This window comes from Ailuropoda melanoleuca, chromosome 12 (genome assembly GCF_002007445.2).
Source record: "Ailuropoda melanoleuca isolate Jingjing chromosome 12, ASM200744v2, whole genome shotgun sequence".
In the NCBI taxonomy this organism is placed as follows: domain Eukaryota; kingdom Metazoa; phylum Chordata; class Mammalia; order Carnivora; family Ursidae; genus Ailuropoda; species Ailuropoda melanoleuca.
The window spans coordinates 39,247,246-39,269,135 of NC_048229.1; the positions used below are offsets into that span (position 1 = coordinate 39,247,246).

Consider the following 21,890-nt stretch of genomic DNA (forward strand, 5'->3'; position numbering starts at 1 on the left):
TAACACAGAGTTGGCATTGTCAAAGGGCTTTTTGTTCTGCAGGGCTGCAATCTTTTCAGCCCTTCCTTTGAGGAAAACAGGCGTATCATGGGTGTTGTTTTCTTGTTAGTATGTGGTTTATTTTTTTGGTAATTGTTTACATCTGGTGACATTTCCAATTTACAAGGTTCTCTGATACTCAGGCCTAAAGCCAAAAACAAAACAAAACACAAAACAAAACTAAACCCAACTCTCCTCCAAGGAAGTCACCACTGGGTTGGGTCGTTCCTTAAGTCCCAAAGTCCATAATCAGTTTGCTCCCACTTCTGTTTCAGATTCTCATTAAGTTTGTTTCATGTATTTATCCCCATAGACTTTATGTCTAATAAGTGGGGAGGAATAGGACAAGATATGTTTACTCCATTGTGTCCAGAACAATGTTTTTTTGTTTTTATCTTTGCTCTTTTGCTTGTAGGATTTTTGGGGTTTTTCTTTCTGATGCTGTTAGGATTCTTCTGTTATTACTGATTTTAGTCAGTTTGGTTATGATTTAGGTCAGCTTTGGTGTGACTTGCTTGGATGAGTTGAACTTCCTGGGTATGTGGGTTTACAGTTTTCACCAAATTTGGAAAACTTACTTCTGTAAATGTCTCCCCCCCCACACACACACACACTGCTCATTCTTTTTGCTCTCTTCCAGGGATCTCAATTACAAAAATTAGTTGATTACTGTTATCCCATAGTTTTCTGTTACCTAATTTACTAGTCTGATTTTCTGGTCACCTTGTAGTTTTTGTTGCTGTGTTCTCAAGCTTAATGTTTTCTTTCATGGTGTCTACTCTATTAATCTCATCGACTGTATTTTTAAATCTTAGACATTTTTTAATCTCTATAATTTTGTTTAGGTCTTTTTAATATTTACCACATCTTAACATAATTGATCTCTTCTTCCTTGTTGGGCATGTGGAAAATAGTTTAGATGGTTGTACTGCCAGTATCTATTGCCAAATATAAAATCTAGCAAATCAAATATAAAATCTATTTTGTCATTTTTGGATGTGTTTCTCTAGATTCTTCTCATTATACTCCTGTATTCCTGCATTCTTACACTCCTGTTTTTGTTTTTCCTACCAGCTACACATCATAAAATTTGCCTTGTGCTTGGTATTTTTTGTATTTCTAGAAATATACTCAAGCTTTGTTCTGGATATATCTATGTTACCTGGTTAATAGTTTTTTCCTATTAAGATTTCCTTTAAACTTTATTAGGTGGGACCAGAAAGCCTTTAGCACTAACTTGCTTCTCATTTGAGGCAGTAACATTTCAAGTAATCTAACCAATGCCCTGTTATGTTATGAAGTTTACCTCTCTAGATGATGGGGACACAATATATCTGGCTGTGTGAGCTCCCAAGGGTTACCCATGCTTTTGCTAGGTATTTCTTTTGTTGGCTTCAGGTGGTTACCTCCATGCACTGATCAAGACTTGCTCTAGTAGTCTGCCCTGCAAACTAGCTTTCTCTGCCTCCCTGGACTCTCATCTCCATCTTGGCATCACAGTGCTCCCCCTGTATTCCTCCTCCCTGTGCTGAGATGTGAAAATGCCTACTAGGAATTAAGTGGAGTCAAAAGTATGGATATTACATTTGTTTACACTTGGTTAGGTGTTTCTGTTGTCTAATGTTAAATATCTGAAAACAACTGCTGCTTGTATTTTATCTAGTGTTTTGTTACTTTAGGCAGGAAGGTAAATAAACTTTTGCCTTCGTTTTAGTATCCATCAATGAGTTTTGTATATAATTATTGTTATTACAGTGTTTTCCTATCTCCCTCATTCCTTTTACATTTATTGATTAGAATTCTTCACCACTGGGGCGCCTGGGTGGCACAGTGGTTAAGCATCTGCCTTCAGCTCAGGGCGTGATCCCGGCGTTGTGGGATCGAGCCCCACATCAGGCTCTTCTGCTATGAGCCTGCTTCTTCCTCTCCCACTCCCCCTGCTTGTGTTCCCTCTCTCGCTGGCTGTCTCTATCTCTGTCAAATAAATAAATAAAATCTTAAAAAAAAAAAAGAATTCTTCACCACTAAACTGAAAATGGATTCCATTATTGGAAGCTAATTTCATGGTTCACTGCAGCAATAAACAGGATAGGTCTGGAACATTCTCTTGTATTTAGGGGGGAAAACCCAAAAACTTCTTATGTAGACTAAGGGAAATGTGGAAACAAAGTACCAAATAAAAATGGAAAGGAATGAAGTTTTAACAATTTGAGCACCAAAGATAAGTAGCAAAAAAAAAAAAAAGTTAATAGCAATAATTACATTATCATTTATTGTACCAGCGCTCTGTGAAATGACAGGTGTTCTTAACTAAGTTCAAAGAAAAACGTTAACATAATGTGACCAAAATATAGCTGTAATTACAAATAAGGGAGGCATAATAAGGATATTCTTGTATTAATTAAATTTTCATTTATTTATGAGTCATTTCAAAAAGTAAGTGCCAAGATACATGGTTATTTTGTTTCTGTCATTAATTTTTAAGTGTATATATAAGGTCTAGATAGCTCATTGTTTTAATTTGTTCAAGCCAGCAAAAAGAAAAAGGAAACTGTAAAAATACACAAAGGAGTATAAGGCAAGTAGTTCTAAAGTATTAATAGTAAGACAGAAACTAATCAGTACTGATGGTAACTTAGAATAACCAAGTAAAATGGGATTAAAGAGCAAATCAGCAGTGTGATCACATTATAGCTCAGTAAATAGAATGAACTGTTAATAATTGTAATAGAGTTGAACTATTTTAAAGACATGAAATAGTATATATCCTGATTAAAAGGGTAACAGATTCATTCTTATTTTGTACCATATGAAATATCTACTGTGTGTGTGTGTATTAATATTTTACTTATTTGAGAGACAGTGAGTGAATAAGAAAGAATGTACCGGGGAGAGGGAGAAGCAGACTCCCTGCTGAGCAGGGAGCCTGGTGTGCAGCTTGATCCCAGGACCCTGAGATCACGATATCATCACCCGAGCTGAAGGCAGACGCTTAACCAACTGAGTCACCCAGGTGCCCCTAAGTTAACCAGAGTCACCCAGGCACCCCTAAGTATGTGTTTTTTTAAAAACTGCTAATTTAAATGAAATACTAATTAGGAGTATTTAAAGAAAACTACCCAATATATCCAATAAGAAAATGGCTTAATTACTATTGCTGGGTCATGCATAACTTTAGAGTCCCAAAAATCCTGGGGAAGACCAATTTGAAGAACTAAAATCTAACAAATGCTGGTGACATAAATGTATTTACACAATAGGTAAATTTTCTTATAAATATCTAATAACCAGTGACTCATAATTAACATTAATTGCATAACCAGGTCAACTCTCCTGACTAAAGAAAGAGATGATGGACAGTTAAGAATGGCAACTTTATTTCTGTTCACTAATTTTCTCTCTTCTTTTGCTTTTCCTTCCTTTCTAAAATCAAAGTTCTATCGATTGTTAAGCTGCCACAACCCAGCAAGGCAACACTAACAGGGAATAAAAAGTATAAATATACAAAACACAAGAAGCCATGGTAATAACAGAGTTGTAGACCCTCTAAATGTAAGTTTACTAAGTTTATAATCATTGCAATAGCTGTAGATTTTCCCCTCTTTTAATAAATCTAGAGACAGATAAGAATGGCTTAGTAAATTTTACAAAATATTTAGAAGTGCCCTTTTCCTTCGGATCCCACTGGTGCTGAAAAGGCTCTTTAAAGTAATTGTTGTGGTAGGTAAGTCTTTCATGTCAAAACAGAAATTTTAGAAGAAATCAATCACTTGATGACAATGGAAAGGAAATTAACATTAAAACAAAAATAATAGAAAATGAAACAGAAACATCTACACAAATACCATGCAGGGCCATAAGACTTCAAAACCACATGGTATGTGACTGGAAGTTTTAACTCTCTGGAGGAAGAAAAGTATATCATATATAACAAAAAATTAGAATGCAAAAGATTTATTTGAATAATATTACAAATTAATAAGCCAAAAACAATAGAGAAAAGAACAAAACCACAAACATCAAAAATAACTATAAACAAAATATGCCTGGAAAAGAAATTCATGTGAAATTGACTCTAATTAATGATTAGTGAAACACATTTTCCACACATATCAGAAATGAACAGGGACCACCCTATCTAAATGGATATTCAGAATGTTAACTGATATAAAAAGGAGAAACAAAAACAAATATTTGGCGATATCTAACAAAACAAAGTATATGTCACCTATCACTGAGTAATTCTACTTCTAAATAGAGTGGCCAGGAAGTCTGGAAACAATAGAGCAACATAATCCCCTTGATTACTACTTATTACAATGCATGGACTTTCCCAGTGAAACTCAGAAACAAAAGGCTTTTGTGCAGTCTGTCATTCAAAAGACAAAACAGCAGTACAACTTTTTCGATATCAGGTAAGGTGCTTACCCACACTAAAGGCACTCCCACATCCCTTACATTCATAGGGTTTCTTACCAGTATGAATTCTCTGATGTTTTGTAAAAGATGAACTATGTCTAAAGGCCTTCCCACATGCCTTGCATTCATAAGGTTTCTCTCCAGTATGAATTCTCTGATGTTCAGTAAGGGCCGAACTATGTCTGAAAGCCTTCCCACATACCTTACATTCATAAGGTTTTTCACCACTGTGAATCCTCTGATGTTGAATAAGTGCTGATGTAAGTCTAAAGAACTTTCCACACTCTTTACATTCATAAGGTTTCTGACCACTGTGAATTCTCTGATGTCGAGTAAGTTCACTACCTACTCCAAAAGCTTTCCCACATTCCTTGCATTTATAGGGTTTCTCACCAGTATGAATTCTCTGATGTCTAGTCAGGGATGAACTGTTTCTAAAGACCTTTCCACATGCCTTGCATTCATAGGGTTTCTTTCCGGTATGAATTCTCTGATGTCGAGCAAGTTCTCTACAGACTCCAAAGGTCTTCCCACATTCTTTACATGCATAAGGTTTCTCACCTGTATGAATTCTCTGATGTTCAATAAGCTGTGAGCTAATTCTAAAGACTTTCTCACATTGTATACATTTGTATGGTTTCTCACCAGTATGAATTCTCTGATGTTCAGTTAGCTGTGAATGGAATCTAAAGTCCTTGCCACATTCCATACATTTGTAAGGTTTCTCATCAGTATGGATTTTCTGGTGTCGAGTAAGTTGTGCAGGCACTCTAAAGGATTTCCCACAGAAAGTGCATTCATAGGGTTTCTCACCATCATGAATTATTTGAAGTGGAGTTATTTCTTCAACTCTTCCAATGGTTCTTTCATATTCCTTACATTTATAGCACTTCTGATAATCATGCATTTTCTGTATACTAAGGTCTTCATAAAAACTAAATGCATTCTCATATTCCATGTATTTACGAGGTTTCACACCACTATGTATATTCAGTTGTAGGGTATGTGGGTCATCTCCAAAGGTTTTCCAATATGCGTTATATTGATATGTTTTCTCACTAGTATGTATTCTCTCATATTCATCAAAATTTAAGTCACAGCTAAGGACCCTCCCATATTCCTTATATGCATGGGGCTTCTTGCTATCATGAACTCTCTGATGCGATATAAGAGACTTACAATGTCTGTAATTGGGCACTTTTTCAGAGTTGATTTTCATTTGGCTGAAATATCCCACTTCAGGTCTTTGTACTTCAGTCTTGCTTTTGCTTTGCCAGTCATTTCTGGCAAGACCAATGAATTTACTTTCTGTTACTTTCCACTGAGAACCACTTTTTTCAGTGATGTCCTTTCTAGTAGATGAACACTTTGTGTCATACTTGGACTCCAAATCTGAAAGAAAGGGGAAAAAAAACACAATTTTTGTTTTCATGTGCCGTAAAAATGAAACATTTATACAATGCAGAGGAGAAAAACTGCAAATATAAATAATGCAAGTGAATGATTAAAATACCTCAATGAAGTTTTAAGAAAGATCAGAGAACAATGAAAACGTAATGTAAGATTGTGAGGTTTGTGATAAGGGAAACAGACTAAGTCAATGGGTCTGACATTTAGGTGTTGATCATCACTTAGTAAGCCTGCTGAGAGTACTAATGTTTGGGGATCCAATCCAGGTAAACTGACCAACATCTATAGATGCAGAACTAGTTATCAATATCATGTATAGAAATAGCTAATGCAGATCACAATTTGATAATCTATACATACTAACAATTTTGGTTTTGTTTTTTGTTTTATTAGTAGGCTCCAAGCCCAGTATGGAGCCCAATGCAGGGTTTGAACTCACGACTCTATGATCAAGACCTGAACTGAGATCAAGAGTCGTACTTACCTAACTGAGCCACCCAGGCACCCCAGCTTTGTTTGTTTTTGTTTTTTTAACAACAGAATCCAAATACTTTGGATAACAAGGTGCTTATAAGACCTCATCTTAATCCATTATCCCCTTTCACCTAATCTTTTTTTGACCTCTTAAAACAAACATAATTTCCACCCACAGGATATTTCATTGCTCAGAAATGGGTTCTTTATATACCAGCCACATTTTACTGTCCAGATCTAAAAGTTACTACCTTCAGAAACGAGATACTGATTGTAAGTTCATATTTATGTTTCTGTTCCAGTATCTAGTGGCTTGCCCTACATTCTTCATATTTTTCAATTGTGTATTCGGTAATCTTCTGTTATGCTGTTTAGCCTTATTCCTTAAATTCCAAAAGGAGAATTGTAATTATTATATGCCACTGAACAAGTCCCAAGGACATATAAGTTGACAATTAGTGAAATTAAATCACTGGATGAAAAGAGTCTAAATAAGACAAAAAAGGAAATATTACAAAGATCAGTAACTGGGTAACATAACTGATCATCAAAACAATTATGTACGTATAAGAATAATGCAGTGGTTTAAGTATGCCTCCATGCCTTCCAACCCTCACACTATACTGCAGTGATTTATACACACACACACACACGTAGTGTTTATGAAGGATTTTTCTAATGGACTCTCCAATTACACATACTGTCTTAATCACTTAACTCCCTGCTATGCATAACCATGATTTTCTTCATGTCAATAAAGATGAATTTTATACTGTTCTTCATTAGCTTTTTCACTATCACACGTCTATCCTACTGGAATCCTAGTTTGTATTTAAACATTTTTCTTCATGCTCTTTCCCAGATACCTTTCCATTTTCCTGTACTCAGTCAACCATTGTTATACTCTGCAAGGCTGTTTCAGAATATTTTAGATATTATAATAGGTATAAATCATAAGGCTTATGCAGTTCTGGAAGGGGAAGAAGCTAACAATGATGTGGAAAAGGTGGTACAGGTGGGCAAAAATGGAAGGCACTTTGTAAAAAAGAATCTAAACAATGGCTGGAGATTGGCAATTAGATGAGTGGAAACTTGGGGAAAATCCAAAATAAATGATAAACATTGCAGGATACAGGGCAAAAATAATTTCCTGTGACTGAATTATGTTATATGTAACAAAGCTATAATAATGCAGTCATTATTTAATTAGAATAATAAAATCATAAATGAATGCTGGTATCAGTATATTGAAAAGCACTTCTCCCTAGAAATGAAAAAACTTTCTACCAAATGTAGAAATGAGATTACAAAAATTTCAGAGAATGATCACATTGAAAATACAGCTGACCCTTGAAACTGGGGTTGGGTGCTAATGCCCTGCACAATCAAAAATCATATAACTTTTGACTCACCCCAGACTATTAATAGCCTACTCTGAGTGGAAGCCTTTCCAATAACAAAGTTGATTGATTAACACATATTTTATATGTTATATGTATTATGTACTGTATTCATACAAGCTAAAGAAAAGAACATGTTAAGAAAAACATAAGAGTGGCGCTTGGGTGGCTCAGTTGAGTGTCTGCCTTCAGCTCAGGTCATGATCCCAGGGTCCTGGGAATGAGCCCCACATCGGGCTCCCTGCAGGGGGCCTGCTTCTCTCTCCCTCTGCCTGCCACTCGCTCCCCTTGCTTGTGCTCACTCTCTCTGTCAAGTAAGTAAAATCTTAAAAAAAAAAAAAAAAAATACATTTATGGTATTGTAGTACCTTTATCAAAAAATTCACATGTAAGTGGACCTACACAGTTCAAACCTGTGTTGTTGAAGGGTCAACTGTATTACGTATTAAAATCTATGGAAGTCAACATTAGTCACAAAAAGTAAGGATTTAAATGTTAATAAGGAAAAAAATAAAAATAAGTAATGTATACATCCCAATCCAGAAGACAGGAAACAACAGTGACCTAAAGAAAAGGTGAAGGGGGAATTCAATAAATACAGAATCAGATGTAGCTAGAAAACATATAAAAAATATAAATAATATAAAAAATAAAATGATAGAAAAACATCAGAGAAGGTATTTTCTAAAATGTTTTAAGACTGCTAGGCTAATCAGTTTGAAAATGTTGACTTAGGGTGAATTATTCTCTACGTAAATAGGTATTAGAAACCCCAGAAGCCATAAAAATTGAAAAAGACCAATTTGCTAGACAGATAAAACTGTTAGAGACTCATCTCCTATGAAGCAAAAAATCATAAACATGCCTAACGCTCAGGTTGTGGTAGTAAAACATGTAATAAGCTAGGGCTCCTAAAAGAAAGATTCAAGTCATGATCTGGTGTAGGGAAGGGAGATGTGCCCTTGACTGTTGTAACAGAAAGCAAGAAATCTGAATAAATACACACTACTACAGTGTGAGGATGGAAGGCAGGGAGGTATGATTTAACTGTTACATTATTCTTATAGGACACACAAAACACCTGAAGGAGCTAAGGCAGACTACCATCTGACAATACAAAAATCAAAGAAAGGGGAAAAACCTTGGTGTACTAAAATATGCTAAGTAAATAGGTAAAATTAATACCTAGTATTGAGTTTTAAAACTTAAAATACCAGAACAACACACTTCTCACCAATTCAGGTGTCTGGTCTGGGATAGGGAACGGCATAGAGTGAGCCTGGGAAGGTCTCAAAAAGCAAGAATAAATTTAAAGATTAAAGGACTGAGTCAGAGGTACACAAAAATCACCTTTAGAAATTTCTTGATATCCATCAAGAAATGGGCATCAAGAATTAAGACTGGTGAGCTAAAGTAAACTGAACCAATAAAAATCAAATCCATGAGACATAAGAAGTCAAAATTTCAGAGGCATCATTTTAAGTCACTAATTAGTTACAGTCTTAGGTAGAACATAAACACTCTTGCTGGTAACACAACATGAGGGCAACTAATAAATGCAGAAGGAATGACAGACTTAGAAAACACCTAAATGAAGATTTTTAATTGTAAAAATCATTGGGAAATTATTAAGGAACTATATACTCATAGAATGACAAGCCAAGACCAGAGGATTTCTTTCTCTTTTGTATTTATTTATTTATTTTTTTAAAGTAGGCTCCCTCGGGGCTTGAACTCACAACCCTGAGGTCAAAAGTAGGATGCTTAACCAACTGAAACACCCAGGTGCCCCTCAGAGATTTCCTTCTGACCCTACTGTGTGAATTAGCTTTCTCCCTTATTCTTTATTTCTTTGTTGTTGTTGTTGTTGTTTTACTTTTCTTTATAGCACTTAACACTATGATACATTTACTAATTATTTTCCTGTTTATTATACATCTCGCTAGTGAGTCAATTCCATAATAGCAAGAACTGTTATCATTTTGGGGCGCCTGGGTGGCACAGCGGTTAAGCATCTGCCTTCGGCTCAGGGCGTGATCCCAGCGTTATGGGATCGAGCCCCACATCAGGCTCCTCCTCTTTGAGCCTGCTTCTTCCTCTCCCACTCCCCCTGCTGTGTTCCCTCTCTCGCTGGCTGTCTCTATCTCTGTCAAATAAATAAATAAAATTTAAAAAAAAAAAAAAAAGGAACTGTATCATTTTTTCTCACCATAGTACTGATAGGGCTACCACAGTATTTATCTCAGTCTAGATAGTGATTTATATGTCGAGTATATAAATGACTGTGAGTTTTTGTCAAGAGAATTTATATAAATCCGAACAGAAAGCAACATGGAAAAAATGTTGGTTGCACCGGGGAAGATGGGCTTCCCAAGTGTTAGGCTTTCTTCCACAGGGCTTTACAGGGAGTTTCCCAAAAACATCACAGTGACCCACCTCTTCCCAGACAAGCTGGGCGTTTTCCTCTGGTGATGGTTTTCCCTCTCTTACCAGCCTTCACTCACCCGGCCCTCTGTTCTTGTCATATCCCTTACAACCCTTCAGAACAACTTCCCTTCCTCCAATAAGGTGATCACAAATGGCTTAAAAATGGACAACCTGCTTACAACAAAGAAATGTAACATAAGGTATAAAAAAAAAATACAATTATATAAAACACTTAAGAGAATTAGGTTAAGTTTTGATAAATGAAGTTGAAATGATACTGAAAGATTTCAGAGAAGAGAAATGTGAGGAGATTGAAAGACCATTCACCTTAGAGTGACCACAGAATTACAAAGCATAAAGAGTTCTTTATTCAACCCATTCCTACTCTTTGTCTTGTGAGGCGATTTTTTGTTCTAGTTAACATCAGCTTTTGTGTCAGACTACTTGGGTAGAAACCCTCCTTTGACACTAATTAGCTGTGTAACTAACTCTGGAGAAGTTGCCTAAATATGGTATCTTAGCAAATTACTACAACTAGGATTCATGTCATAGGGTTAGAAAGATTCAATATATTAAAAGTGCTTAGAACAGGGCCTGGTACATGGCAAGAACTATGTGATCCGACAGGAAAACTAAAACATTAAAAGATCCTTGCTGGAATACTGACAATATTAAATGCAAAGTTCTTTAACCATAAAACAGGTATAAGACCATACATGTGAGGCAATGAACATGAATTCTGTTTATCCATCTAAAATATAAATTATGCAGATTCTTTTAATAATCATAACAATTCAGGACACAGTTTCTTAGCTATTCTTCAAGAAGGTGGCAAAGAAAACAGCAAAGCATTTATAGCAATTCTGACTTCAGTCATAATATAATAGCTATCTCAAAGGATGTGCTGTATGTCTTCTAAAATTCAAATTACACATCCTGGGTATCAGGGAAAGTAGAAATATGAAGGGACTGAGAAGGTACAAACATCATGAAGAATGATGAATGTGCTTAATGGAGGTGTCATCTCCAACACAGTGTTCAACCATGCCTCTGGAAACAGGTAGAAGAAATGTACCTACTTTCTTAATAGATAGCCTGGGGTTTACTAAAAAGCAACTGATATTCAACAGAGCATATTCTAAATGATAAGCAGCAGATAAATTTACCCAGTGAGACCAAGTTGCTGTAGTTCTCCATCATCACATCCCAATACAAGTCCCTCTGAGCTGAATCTAGATATTCCCATTCCTCTTGAGAGAAGCTGATGACCACATCCCCGAATGTCACCAATTCCTGAAACAACAAACCATATACAGATGAAACTGAAGGAAATATTTTTGAGAAAAAAGAATCACATCATGGTAAGTAGACTAAATAGTAACCTCGTAGGCCAGGGGTAGAAGGTTATGGTATGAGAAGGGAATCAGTGCTCTGAAACAGGACTATCTACGTATCTTTAAAAAAATCCATTTGATTCAGAGATCTCTTCCTGCATATTATGGATTTTTTAGTCAAGCAGTCTAGAAATAAAATGAGTTTACAAATTTAAAAAATGTGTTCATGTACATTGCCTACATACTGCATGCCTGCTGCATGAATTAATAAAGATGAGTTTCTACATCCTTGAAGTCAGAAATACCTAACTTCGAAAATGAGATGTGAATACTACTTTATAATTTCTTGCAGCCCCAAGTTCAACACTATGTTAAGTATTATTTAATATGATATGGTCAGAATTTTTACTTCTAATGACAAACTATTTAATAAATACTTTTTAGTGGCTATAAAATAGTCTATTTGGTGAAAAAATAGTGGCTTAATTGTATTTAGACATTTACAGTGGATAAGGTCTTCTCCAACTCTGGAAGTCTACAATCCTCTGTTTATGTATGACGGAAACCAGTCAAGATCAAATCCAGTCTACCTGGAAACTCGTATCTCTTCAGGAGAAGTACAGAGTTTGCCCATATGTAATCAATGGATATATCTGTCTTTTTCTCTATCCAAGAATATGGAAATATCTCCATCTAGAGATTCCATTTCTACTCTATAGCTGCTGTAGACAAAAGACTGAACAAATAAAGGGTGTTGAACATTATTTGGAGAATAGATAGGCACATTAGGAGTTATACTGTTATGTTTGGTTCCAGCTCTCACTAGAAAGTGAAAACCTATGGCAATGTAGGGCAGGCTCTATTTGGCAGGAAGGTTCAGAAAAAGGAAATTCACAAAGGAGACAGATCCAGCAACTTACATGATCCATGCTTAGAACTGTAAAGAATTGGTCCGGGAGTTGCATTTCTGCCATGACAGTGTGAGGAACTCCAATGACATGCTCCTCCATCAAAACTGGTAGAAATTACATATAAAAATATATAGCAAATGAAAAAACCTTTGTTCAAAAAAATCTAAAACTTATTACAAGCTGAAATTCTGCAGTATCTGAATCAAACCCTTCTTTGTTCATCCCATTTTAGTGAGAAAAATACTCTACTCCATACTGGTACAGTCAAGGCTTCCTCACCACTCATCAACCCTTGCTTCCAGATACATGGCCATTTTCCGGGGAGGAGCAGGACATCAACATTTCACATCCTACCCCCACCTGCCTATTGCTCAGGAAAATGCAGCGAAGGGATAGAGATTTTCTTCTGTCTAGCAGCCACACACAAAGTGTAATGTGTACCCTGGTTGTGGCACTGGTAAGAATACCAGGGTTCCAGTTGGCTGCCTTGGATCATGGGAGAGGATCAGGGATCATGCCGAGAGCAAACTGCAACCACAGGCTGCTGCACCTCGCGCCCCCCCGCCATCTACTAAGCACTCAGTTCTTAAGAGTGAAGCATGCTATTGTCCCTAACCCAAGCACTGGATCTGGGGCTCAGTGATTTTGTCCAGGGAAAAAGCAGGCCACAGACAAGAGCTCATTCGTAACTATGGAAAAGTTCAAGCCTAAGGACATCCTCAAAAACAGTGAAGTTTTGGTAAAAGACTATTAGGAGAAAACTGAAGACTCACTGGAGGTATTTGATTTTCACAGGCAGTATATACATGTATTTTTTCCCCTTAACTATTTTGAGTATTAACTGTATAAAATAATGTATTATTGGGCCTATAACATATAAGAGTATAATATTTTTGCTAATAACATAAAGGAGGTAGGTAAAAGCAAAGCCAAATTGGGTTAAATAAATGAATACAGATGGTACTTCAAATCCGCAATATCAAATCAAAAAAATAAACAGTAAATAAGGGGCACCTGGCTGGCTCAGTAGGTACAGCATATGACTCTTGATCTTGGGGTTGTGAGCTGGAGCCCCACATTGGGTGTAGCGCTTACTTAAAATTATAAGATTAATATAACAAGAGCTATAGATGTATACGGGTTTTCTTTTGTTCTCATACTTTTTTAAAAATTTAAATTCAGTTAATTAACATGTAATGTATTACTGGTTTCAGAGGTACAGGCCTGTGATTCATCAGTCTTATATAATACCCAGTGTTCATTATATCACATATCCTCCCTAATGTCCATCACCCAGTTACACCATCCTTCCACGCCCCTCCCCTCCAGCAACCCTGAGGGACTACAATTAAGTCTCTTATGGTTTGTCTCCCTCTCTGGTTTCGTCTTGTTTCATTTTTTTCCTCTCTTCCCCTATGATCCTGTTTTGTTTCCTAAATTCCACTTATCCGTGAGATCATATGGTAATTGTCTCTCTGACTTATTTCACTCAGCATAACACCCTCTAGTTCCATCCATGTCACTGCAAATGGCAAGCTTTTTTTTTTTTTTGGATGGCTGTGTATATACACCACATCTTCTTTATCGTCATCTGTCGATGGACATCTGGGCTCTTTCCATGGTTTGGCTATTGTGGACAGTGCTGCTATAAACATTGGGGTGCAGGTGCCCCTCTGGATCACTACCTTTGTATTTCTGGGGTAAATACCCAGAAGTGCAATTCCTGGGTCATAGGGTAACTCCCTTTTCAACTTTTTGAGGAACCTCCATACTGTTTTCCAGAGTGGCTGCACCAGCTTGCATTCCCACCAACAGTGCAGGGCGGTTCCCTTATTTGTTCTCACACTTTTTAAAAGACAAGTAACACTTCTCTATCTCACTGGATTTTAGTATATAGGGGAAGCTGTTTCTCATTACATGTATACATTAAGCTCTGGATCAGCCACTAAGAATAGGTGCAAATCCTGTATCTCATAAGGTGTTAAATATCCAAAATACATAAAGGACTCCTACAACTCAGTACAAAAAAAGACACAGTCCAATTAAAAAATGGGCAGAGAATCTAAATAGACATTTTCCCCAAAAATACAAATGGTAAACAAATATATGAAAAGGTGCTCCATATCATTAATCATCAGAGAAATGCAATTCAGAACCACAATGAGAAACTGCCTTATACCTGTTAGAATGGCTGTTATCAAAAAGACAATGAATAACAAGTGTTGGTGAGATGTGGAGAAAAGGGAAACCTTGTGCACTGTTGGGAATGTAAACTGGTGCAGCAGCTCTGGAAAACACTATGGAGGTTCCTCAAAAAATTAAAAATAGAACCACCGGGGCGCCTGGGTGGCACAGCGGTTAAGCGTCTGCCTTCAGCTCAGGGCGTGATCCCGGCGTTGTGGGATCGAGCCCCACATCAGGCTCTTCTGCTATGAGCCTGCTTCTTCCTCTCCCACTCCCCCTGCTTGTGTTCCCTCTCTCACTGGCTGTCTCTATCTCTGTCAAATAAATAAATAAAATCTTTAAAAAAAAATAAAAAATAAAAAATAAAAATAAAAATAGAACCACCATATGATCTAAGCAATTCCACCTCTGGGTATTTACCTGAAGGAAATGAAAGCTCTCAAAAAGATTTCTGCATCCCCTATGTTCACTGCAGCATTATCTACAACACACAGGCATGGAAACAAACTAAATGTTCATTGATGGGTGAATGGTTAAAATTTGGTGTGTACACAGAACGGAATATTATTCTGCCATAAAAAGGTAAGGAAATCATGCCATTTGCAACTACATGAATTGACCTCAAGGGCATTATGCTAGCTGAAGTAAGTCAGAGAAAGAAAAACACCCAATGATATCTCACTTGCATCTTGAATTAAGATTTAAAAAACAAAAAACCTCACAGATACAACACAGTGGTGGTTTCCAGAGGTGGGGGGGGGAGTGGGTGGGCAAAATGGATGAAAGTGGTCAAGGAAGGTACAAATTTCCAATTATAAAGTAAGTCAAAGGGATGTTAATGTATAGCATAATAATTATACTTGATACTGTGTTGTTTGTTTGAAAGTGGCTAAGATGGTAAGTCTTAAGTCTTAGAAGTTACCAGAAGAATAAAAAGTTCTCAGAAGAAGGTGATGGATGTTAATTAAATATATTTTGGTCATCATTTTGCAATATATACATATATTAAATCATGTTGTACACCTAAAACTAATGTGTTACATGTCAGTTATATCTCAATAAAGCTAAAAGGAATAAAGGCAACTGAAAAGCAAATATACAATCCAATAATACTGTATTTTGTGTCTGTTGTTCCTCCTTTTTTGCAATGTCTTTAAAGACCTGCATAAAACATAATTATAAGCCTATTTTTAAAGGGCATACAGTGTATAAAGATATAATCTAGGACTAAAACAACATTAGAAAAGAAGGCTGGAGCCAGTTATAGGAGCTAAACTTTTCTATACTATTAAAGCTAAACTGTTGTACAGTGAAGGTTTGACTCAGCAGATCTGAAATGTTTAAGCTCTGCCCATTCCAAACAAAAGTGTAGGCCCTTAACCACCTCCTGGCAGATTACCTCTAGTCCCTGGAGTTTCTGGCATTTAATGATTTTAATCTGTATCCTGTCACTGGAAAAAATAATAATAATAACTGAGTACAACAGCTTTTCTGACGTCTGTGAGTCCTTCTAGCAAATCACTGAACCTGAGAGTGGTCTTGGGACCCCTGAATAAAGTTGGTTTTATTTCAAACTAGTTCATCATAAACACAGATTTTTAATTGAAATCTACAGGATAAATGCTAAGAAAATGACTAAATGATATAATGAATAGGAAATAAAAGCATGAAATGGTAAACTACAAAAAAAATCAATGGAACAGAAAGGAAGTCAATTAGGAACAGAAAAGTAAAGAAGATAAAGTGTATATAGAAAACAAGTAGAAAAATGGTAGAAGAAGTCTTCAGTTATTACATATTAAATGCAAATAGATTTTTCAACTAAAAGGCAGAGATTGGCAGAATGGATAGAAAATATGGTGTAACTGTATTCAATCCAAAAATATAAATAGGTTGAAAATAAAAGGTTGGAAAAGTATATTGCATACCAGTAGTCATCAAAGAGCTGGATGGCTATATGAGACCAAATAGGCTTTAAGTCAGTATTTCTTATTAAGAGACAAAGAAACCTCTCATATGCTGATAAAAGGGTTTGCCTACAAGAAGACACAACTATGAACACATATGCTTTACACAAAGCCCCAAAACGTATGAAGCAATAGTTAACAGGATTGAGGGGGAGAAATAGAAAGTTTTATTTTTTAAGATTTATTTATTCATTGGGGTGCCTAGATGGTTCAATTAAGTGACTGACTCTTGATTTTGGCTCAGGTCATAATCTCAGGGTTATGAGAGTGGGCCCTGCGTCAGTCTCTGTGCTCAGCTGGGAGTCTGACTGAGATTCTCTTTCCCTCTCCCTCTGCCCCTCCTCCTGCTTGCACACATATACACGCTCACTCTCAAATAAATCTTAAAAAAAAAAAGTTTTGTCTATCCATAATAAAATTAGAAATAACAGAAAACTGGAAAATATCTGGTGAATAACATATCAACATTTATGACATGCAATTAATGATTAGAGGAAAACTTTCAAAGCTTCAAGTACCTATAATTAAAAGTAAATATCTAAGTCAAATCTCACCTCCCTCAAGTCACTGGGAAAAGAGTAAAGATGTCAAATAGGAAAAATACCCCAAAATAAATGAAACTGAAAGCTAGTTCCATGAAAAGTTCACAAATGTTTAGATAATCTAAAATGAAGAGAGAGGACTCCCGTTACTATAATCATAAGTGAAAGAGGGGACAATACTACCAACCTTACAGAAATAAAAATTGATTACAAAGGAACAAGATGAACAATTGTACAAGAAATCAAAAACCCACACGAATTGCATAAATTCATAGAAACAAACTTTCAAACTTACTCATGAAGACAGGATATTTGAATAATCTTATAACAAGTAAACTGAATTAGTTATTTAAAAAACTATCCACACAGAAAAGCCCAGGTCTGCATAGCTTCACTGTTAAATTCTATGAAACACTTAAAGCAGAATACTAATTCTTCACAAACTCTTCAAGATGTACAAAAGGAGAGAAAACTTCCCAACTCATTTTATGAAGCCAATATTAACTTGATAGTAATAGAAAAAGACATTACAAAAAAGGGCAACTATCACTAATATCTTTTATGAATATGGATACAAAAAATCTAAAAACACTAGTGACTGAATTTCGGAACGTATAAAAAATTATATACCATGAGTAAGTGGGATTTATCACTGGAATTCAAAATTAGATTGTTAATCTAATGTAATATATCAGTATAATAAAAAATAAAAACTACATGACCATCTTCATACATGAAGAATAAGCATTTGACAAAATCCAACACCCTTTCATGACAAAAGACAGTGAATTAGGGAACTACCACCACATGATAAAATTGACAGCTACCATTAGACTTAGTGATGCTTACCCCTAATATCAGAACAGGTCAAGGATATATATATCTTTTTGCCTTTTTTTTTTTTTTAAGATTTTACTTATTTATTTGAGAGACAACAAGCACATACAAGTGGGAAAAGCAGAGGGGGAGAGAATCTCAAGCAGACTCCAGCTGAGCACGGAGCCCCATGGGGGGGCTCGATCTCACAACCCTCAAGATCAGGACCTGAGACAAAACCAAGGTTTGGACACTCATCCAATTGTGCCACCCAGGTGCATCCCCCCCATTGCCTCTTCTAAACAACATTGTTCTAGAGGTCTAGCAAGGACAAATAGGAAATAAAAAGAGGCACCCACAGTGGAAAGAAGGAAGGAAAATGATCTCCATTAATAGATGACATGACCGTGTATACAGAAAACCCTGAAAAACTGACTGTAACACTATTAGAACTCAGCAAGATATCAGGATGTAAATAAATATGCAAAAATCAATTATATTTTTATACATGTGCAATAATAATCTGAATTAAAATAATTCAGGTGCCTGCACGGCTCAGTCGGTTAAGCGACCAACTCTTGACTTCAGCTCAGGTCATGATCTCGGGGTCATGGGATCAAGCCCTGCATCGGGCTCCACACTCAGTGGGAAGTCTGCTTGAGATTCTTTTTCCCTCTCCCTCCTCCCCTCACCCCCACTCACACTTGTGCACATGTGTACTCTCTCTCTAAAAGAAACAAATCCTAAAAAAAAAAGAAAAAATTCCATTTATAACAGTATCCAAAAGAATAAAATACTTAACAAAAATGCAAACTGTGTACTTAAAAAAACACTAGTGGAAGAACATTAAGTTGAAAGTCATCCCATGTTTATGAACTGGACTACTAGACAGTAAGATCACAATATTCCTCAAAACAATCTACATATTCAATGTAACCCCTATCAGAGTCCCAATTGATTTCTTTGTAGAAACTGACATGCTGACTTTTAAATTCATATGAAATTGTAAGTGATTCAGAATAACAAAAACAGTCTGGGAAAAAAAAAATTGGAAGACTAGCATTTCCCAACCTAATCAAAGCAAATGAACATTGCCATAAGGTTAGATATATTAATCAACAGAATGGAACTGACTGGAAATTAAACCCATGTATCTCTAGTCAATTGATTTTTTTTAAGATTTATTTATTTATTTTGGGCGGGGGCGACAGACAGGGAGAGAAAGAGAATCTCAAGCAGACTCCCTGCTGAGGGGGGGAGCCTGACTCTGGGCTGGATCCCACGACCCTGAAATCATGACCTCAGCCGAAGGCAGACACTTAACTGACAAGAGTCACCCAGGCACCCCCCCCTTTTCTTCTTTAAGATTTTATTTATTTATTAGAGAGACAGCCAGCGAGAGAGGGAACACAAGCAGGGGGAGTGGGAGAGGAAGAAGCAGGCTCCCAGCAGAGGAGCCTGATGCGGGGCTCGATCCCAGAGTGCTGGGATCATGCCCTGAGCCGAAGGCAGATGCTTAATGACTGAGCCACCAAGGCGCCCCCCCCCCTTTTTTTAAAGACCCCCTTTCTATTTTTAAACTTCAATATATCAGGATCCTTTTATTTAAAACATATCTCTTATTATAAATAGCAAATGGCTTTTTTTTTTTTTTCCAATCTGACACTATCTTTAGTTTGGAGTGTTTAGTCCTTTTATCTTTAAAGTACTTTTTACAGGATTTAATAAGCCTGTTACCCTTTTGGTTTTCTATCTGTCCCATCTGTACTTAGTACTCTCTTCCTCTTTTCTTGACTTTTTTAGATTAATCAAATTTATTATCCCACTGTATTCCACGATTAAAATGTACATCATCATATAATTCATTTAGTGGTTACTTACACTCAAGCATGTATTCTCAATCAGAATAAAATTGCCCCAAATAAGTGAAAATTGAGGGGGAAGGAGAGAGTCTTACTCCTTTTATGTATAAAGCACACAGCACGTAAAGAGATACCCAGGGTACATCTGTGGTTCTAAATTGTCATGGGGGTACTCAATTAGGGGAAAAAAATGTCTAAAGATGTTACCTCTGGAGGGCAATAAGGAAAAAAAGTTTGCCAGGGGCCCTGGGCCACATTGTATTGATTTGACCTCTGGAGGGGCTGGAAACTGAGTAGCTAAAGTAAACCACACAGTTGCTCCGTGGCTATGTTTCTGACTCTCAATAAAAACCTTGGACACCAAGGCTCAGGTGAGATTCCATGGCTCACTTCACATGTGTTCTTACGAACTGTTGCTGGGAGAATTCAGCACTTGTGACTCCAGTGGAAGCTCACATCTAGTTTTTCCTGCTCTTCACCCTATGTGACTTCTCTCCTCACTGATATTAAACTATATCCTTTCATAACCACCATTTTTCCTAATTTTGTAAGTTATAACACATCATCAAATTTAAGGATGGTTTTTGGGGAAGTCTGACAAACCATGGTTTTAGTGTAAACTGGTCAAAACCTTATAGCTTTGGGTCTGTCTCCATGATATCTCTCTTCAACAACTACAAAGGTGCATTGTCTCATTTTTTAAATAGTCCTTATCATACCCTGCCATAGTTTTAGTCCTATTCATAGTTATTATTTACATGATCAATTATAAACAAGGGAAAGAAGCTATGTCTCTTTAATGCTAGTATCCCAAGTTACATGAACAATATTGGCATACTGTAGGCACTTAATAAATATCTGGTGTTTTATAAATGCAACTTCTGGAAATTTTTAAGAAACATAAAATTCTATTATAAAGATCTATATATATTACAAAGTGGTTTATGATAATTATAAATATCTAAGAGTAGGCAATAGGTTAAATAAAGTATAGTGAGCTATATGTTACCAATATCTGCAGTATTTGACATTGATCCATATTAAATGTTGATGAAAAACATTTTTTGATGAATTAGACAATCAGATTTAAAAAGTGATTAAAGGCTGGATACTGTCATAATAAAGAACATAGGATCCATCATCCAAAATTCAGGTTGTTAACTTTATCTTTGGTTGTTACTGTGTAACTTTTTACTACATTAGTTACTTACTTTTTTTCCTCATCGGTAAAATGGGAAAAGCACAGTGACCTACCTCAAAGTGTTCCTATATATATCAAATGAAATAAAACAAAGCACTTTCAGTGGCATATAATAAACGCATAATTATACCAAGCAAAAGTTGCCTATTAATGAACTTGTCAAGAATATTTTATGTCCTGGCCTAACCCACTCGCGAGGAAGCAGTTGACCAAAATTACAGCAAAAATCAATGAATTAGAAAACAAAAGTACAGTAGAGCAAATCAACAGGATTAGAAGCTGGTTCGTTGAGAGAATCCATAAAATTGGCAGACTACTGGCAAGACTTATCCAAAAGCAAAGAGAAAGGACCGAAATTATTAAAATTATGAATGAAAAGGGAGAGGTCACGACCAACAACGTTGAAATTGGAAGGATTATTAGAAATTTTTATCAACAGCTATATGCCAAAAAACTAAGCAATCTGGAAGAGATGGAGGCCTTCCTGGAAACCTATAAACTACCAAGACTGAAACAGGAAGAAATAGATTTCTTAAACAGGCCAATTAACTATGAAGAAATTGAGTCAGTGATAAACAACCTTCCAAATAATAAAACTCCAGGCCCAGACGGTTTTCCTGGGGAATTCTACCAAACATTCAAAGAAGAAATAATACCTATTCTCCTAAAGCTATTTCAAAAAATAGAAACAGAAGGAAAGCTACCAAACTCATTCTATGAGNAGCGTCTGCCTTCGGCTCAGGGCGTGATCCCGGCGTTATGGGATCGAGCCCCACATCAGGCTCCTCCGCTATGAGCCTGCTTCTTCCTCTCCCACTCCCCCTGCTTGTGTTCCCTCTCTCGCTGGCTGTCTCTAACTCTGTCGAATAAATAAATAAAATCTTTAAAAAAAAAAAACAAAAAA

The 21,890-nt window shown here is 36.3% G+C and overlaps 1 protein-coding gene and 1 long non-coding RNA gene across 10 annotated transcripts in view; one reads left to right on the forward strand and one right to left on the reverse strand.

The window, feature by feature from the left end:
* Positions 1-13,343, forward strand: part of LOC117795154 — a 57,066-nt gene extending 43,723 nt beyond the window's left edge. Inside the window, exon 2 of the long non-coding RNA XR_004618992.1 lies at positions 12,647-13,343. This is a non-coding gene — a long non-coding RNA (uncharacterized LOC117795154). The remainder of the gene's footprint in view (positions 1-12,646) is intronic.
* ZNF529 (zinc finger protein 529) overlaps positions 3,978-21,890 on the reverse strand; it is a 53,753-nt gene continuing 35,840 nt past the window's right edge. For all 9 annotated transcript variants that reach the window (XM_034638328.1, XM_034638332.1, XM_019801429.2 and 6 more), the window contains 3 exons: positions 12,424-12,518; positions 11,336-11,462; positions 3,978-5,850 (listed from right to left, as the gene is read on the reverse strand). In XM_034638328.1, coding sequence (XP_034494219.1) covers positions 4,451-5,850; positions 11,336-11,462; positions 12,424-12,518 — 1,622 coding nt within the window. In that variant the 3' untranslated portion in view covers positions 3,978-4,450. The remainder of the gene's footprint in view (positions 5,851-11,335; positions 11,463-12,423; positions 12,519-21,890) is intronic.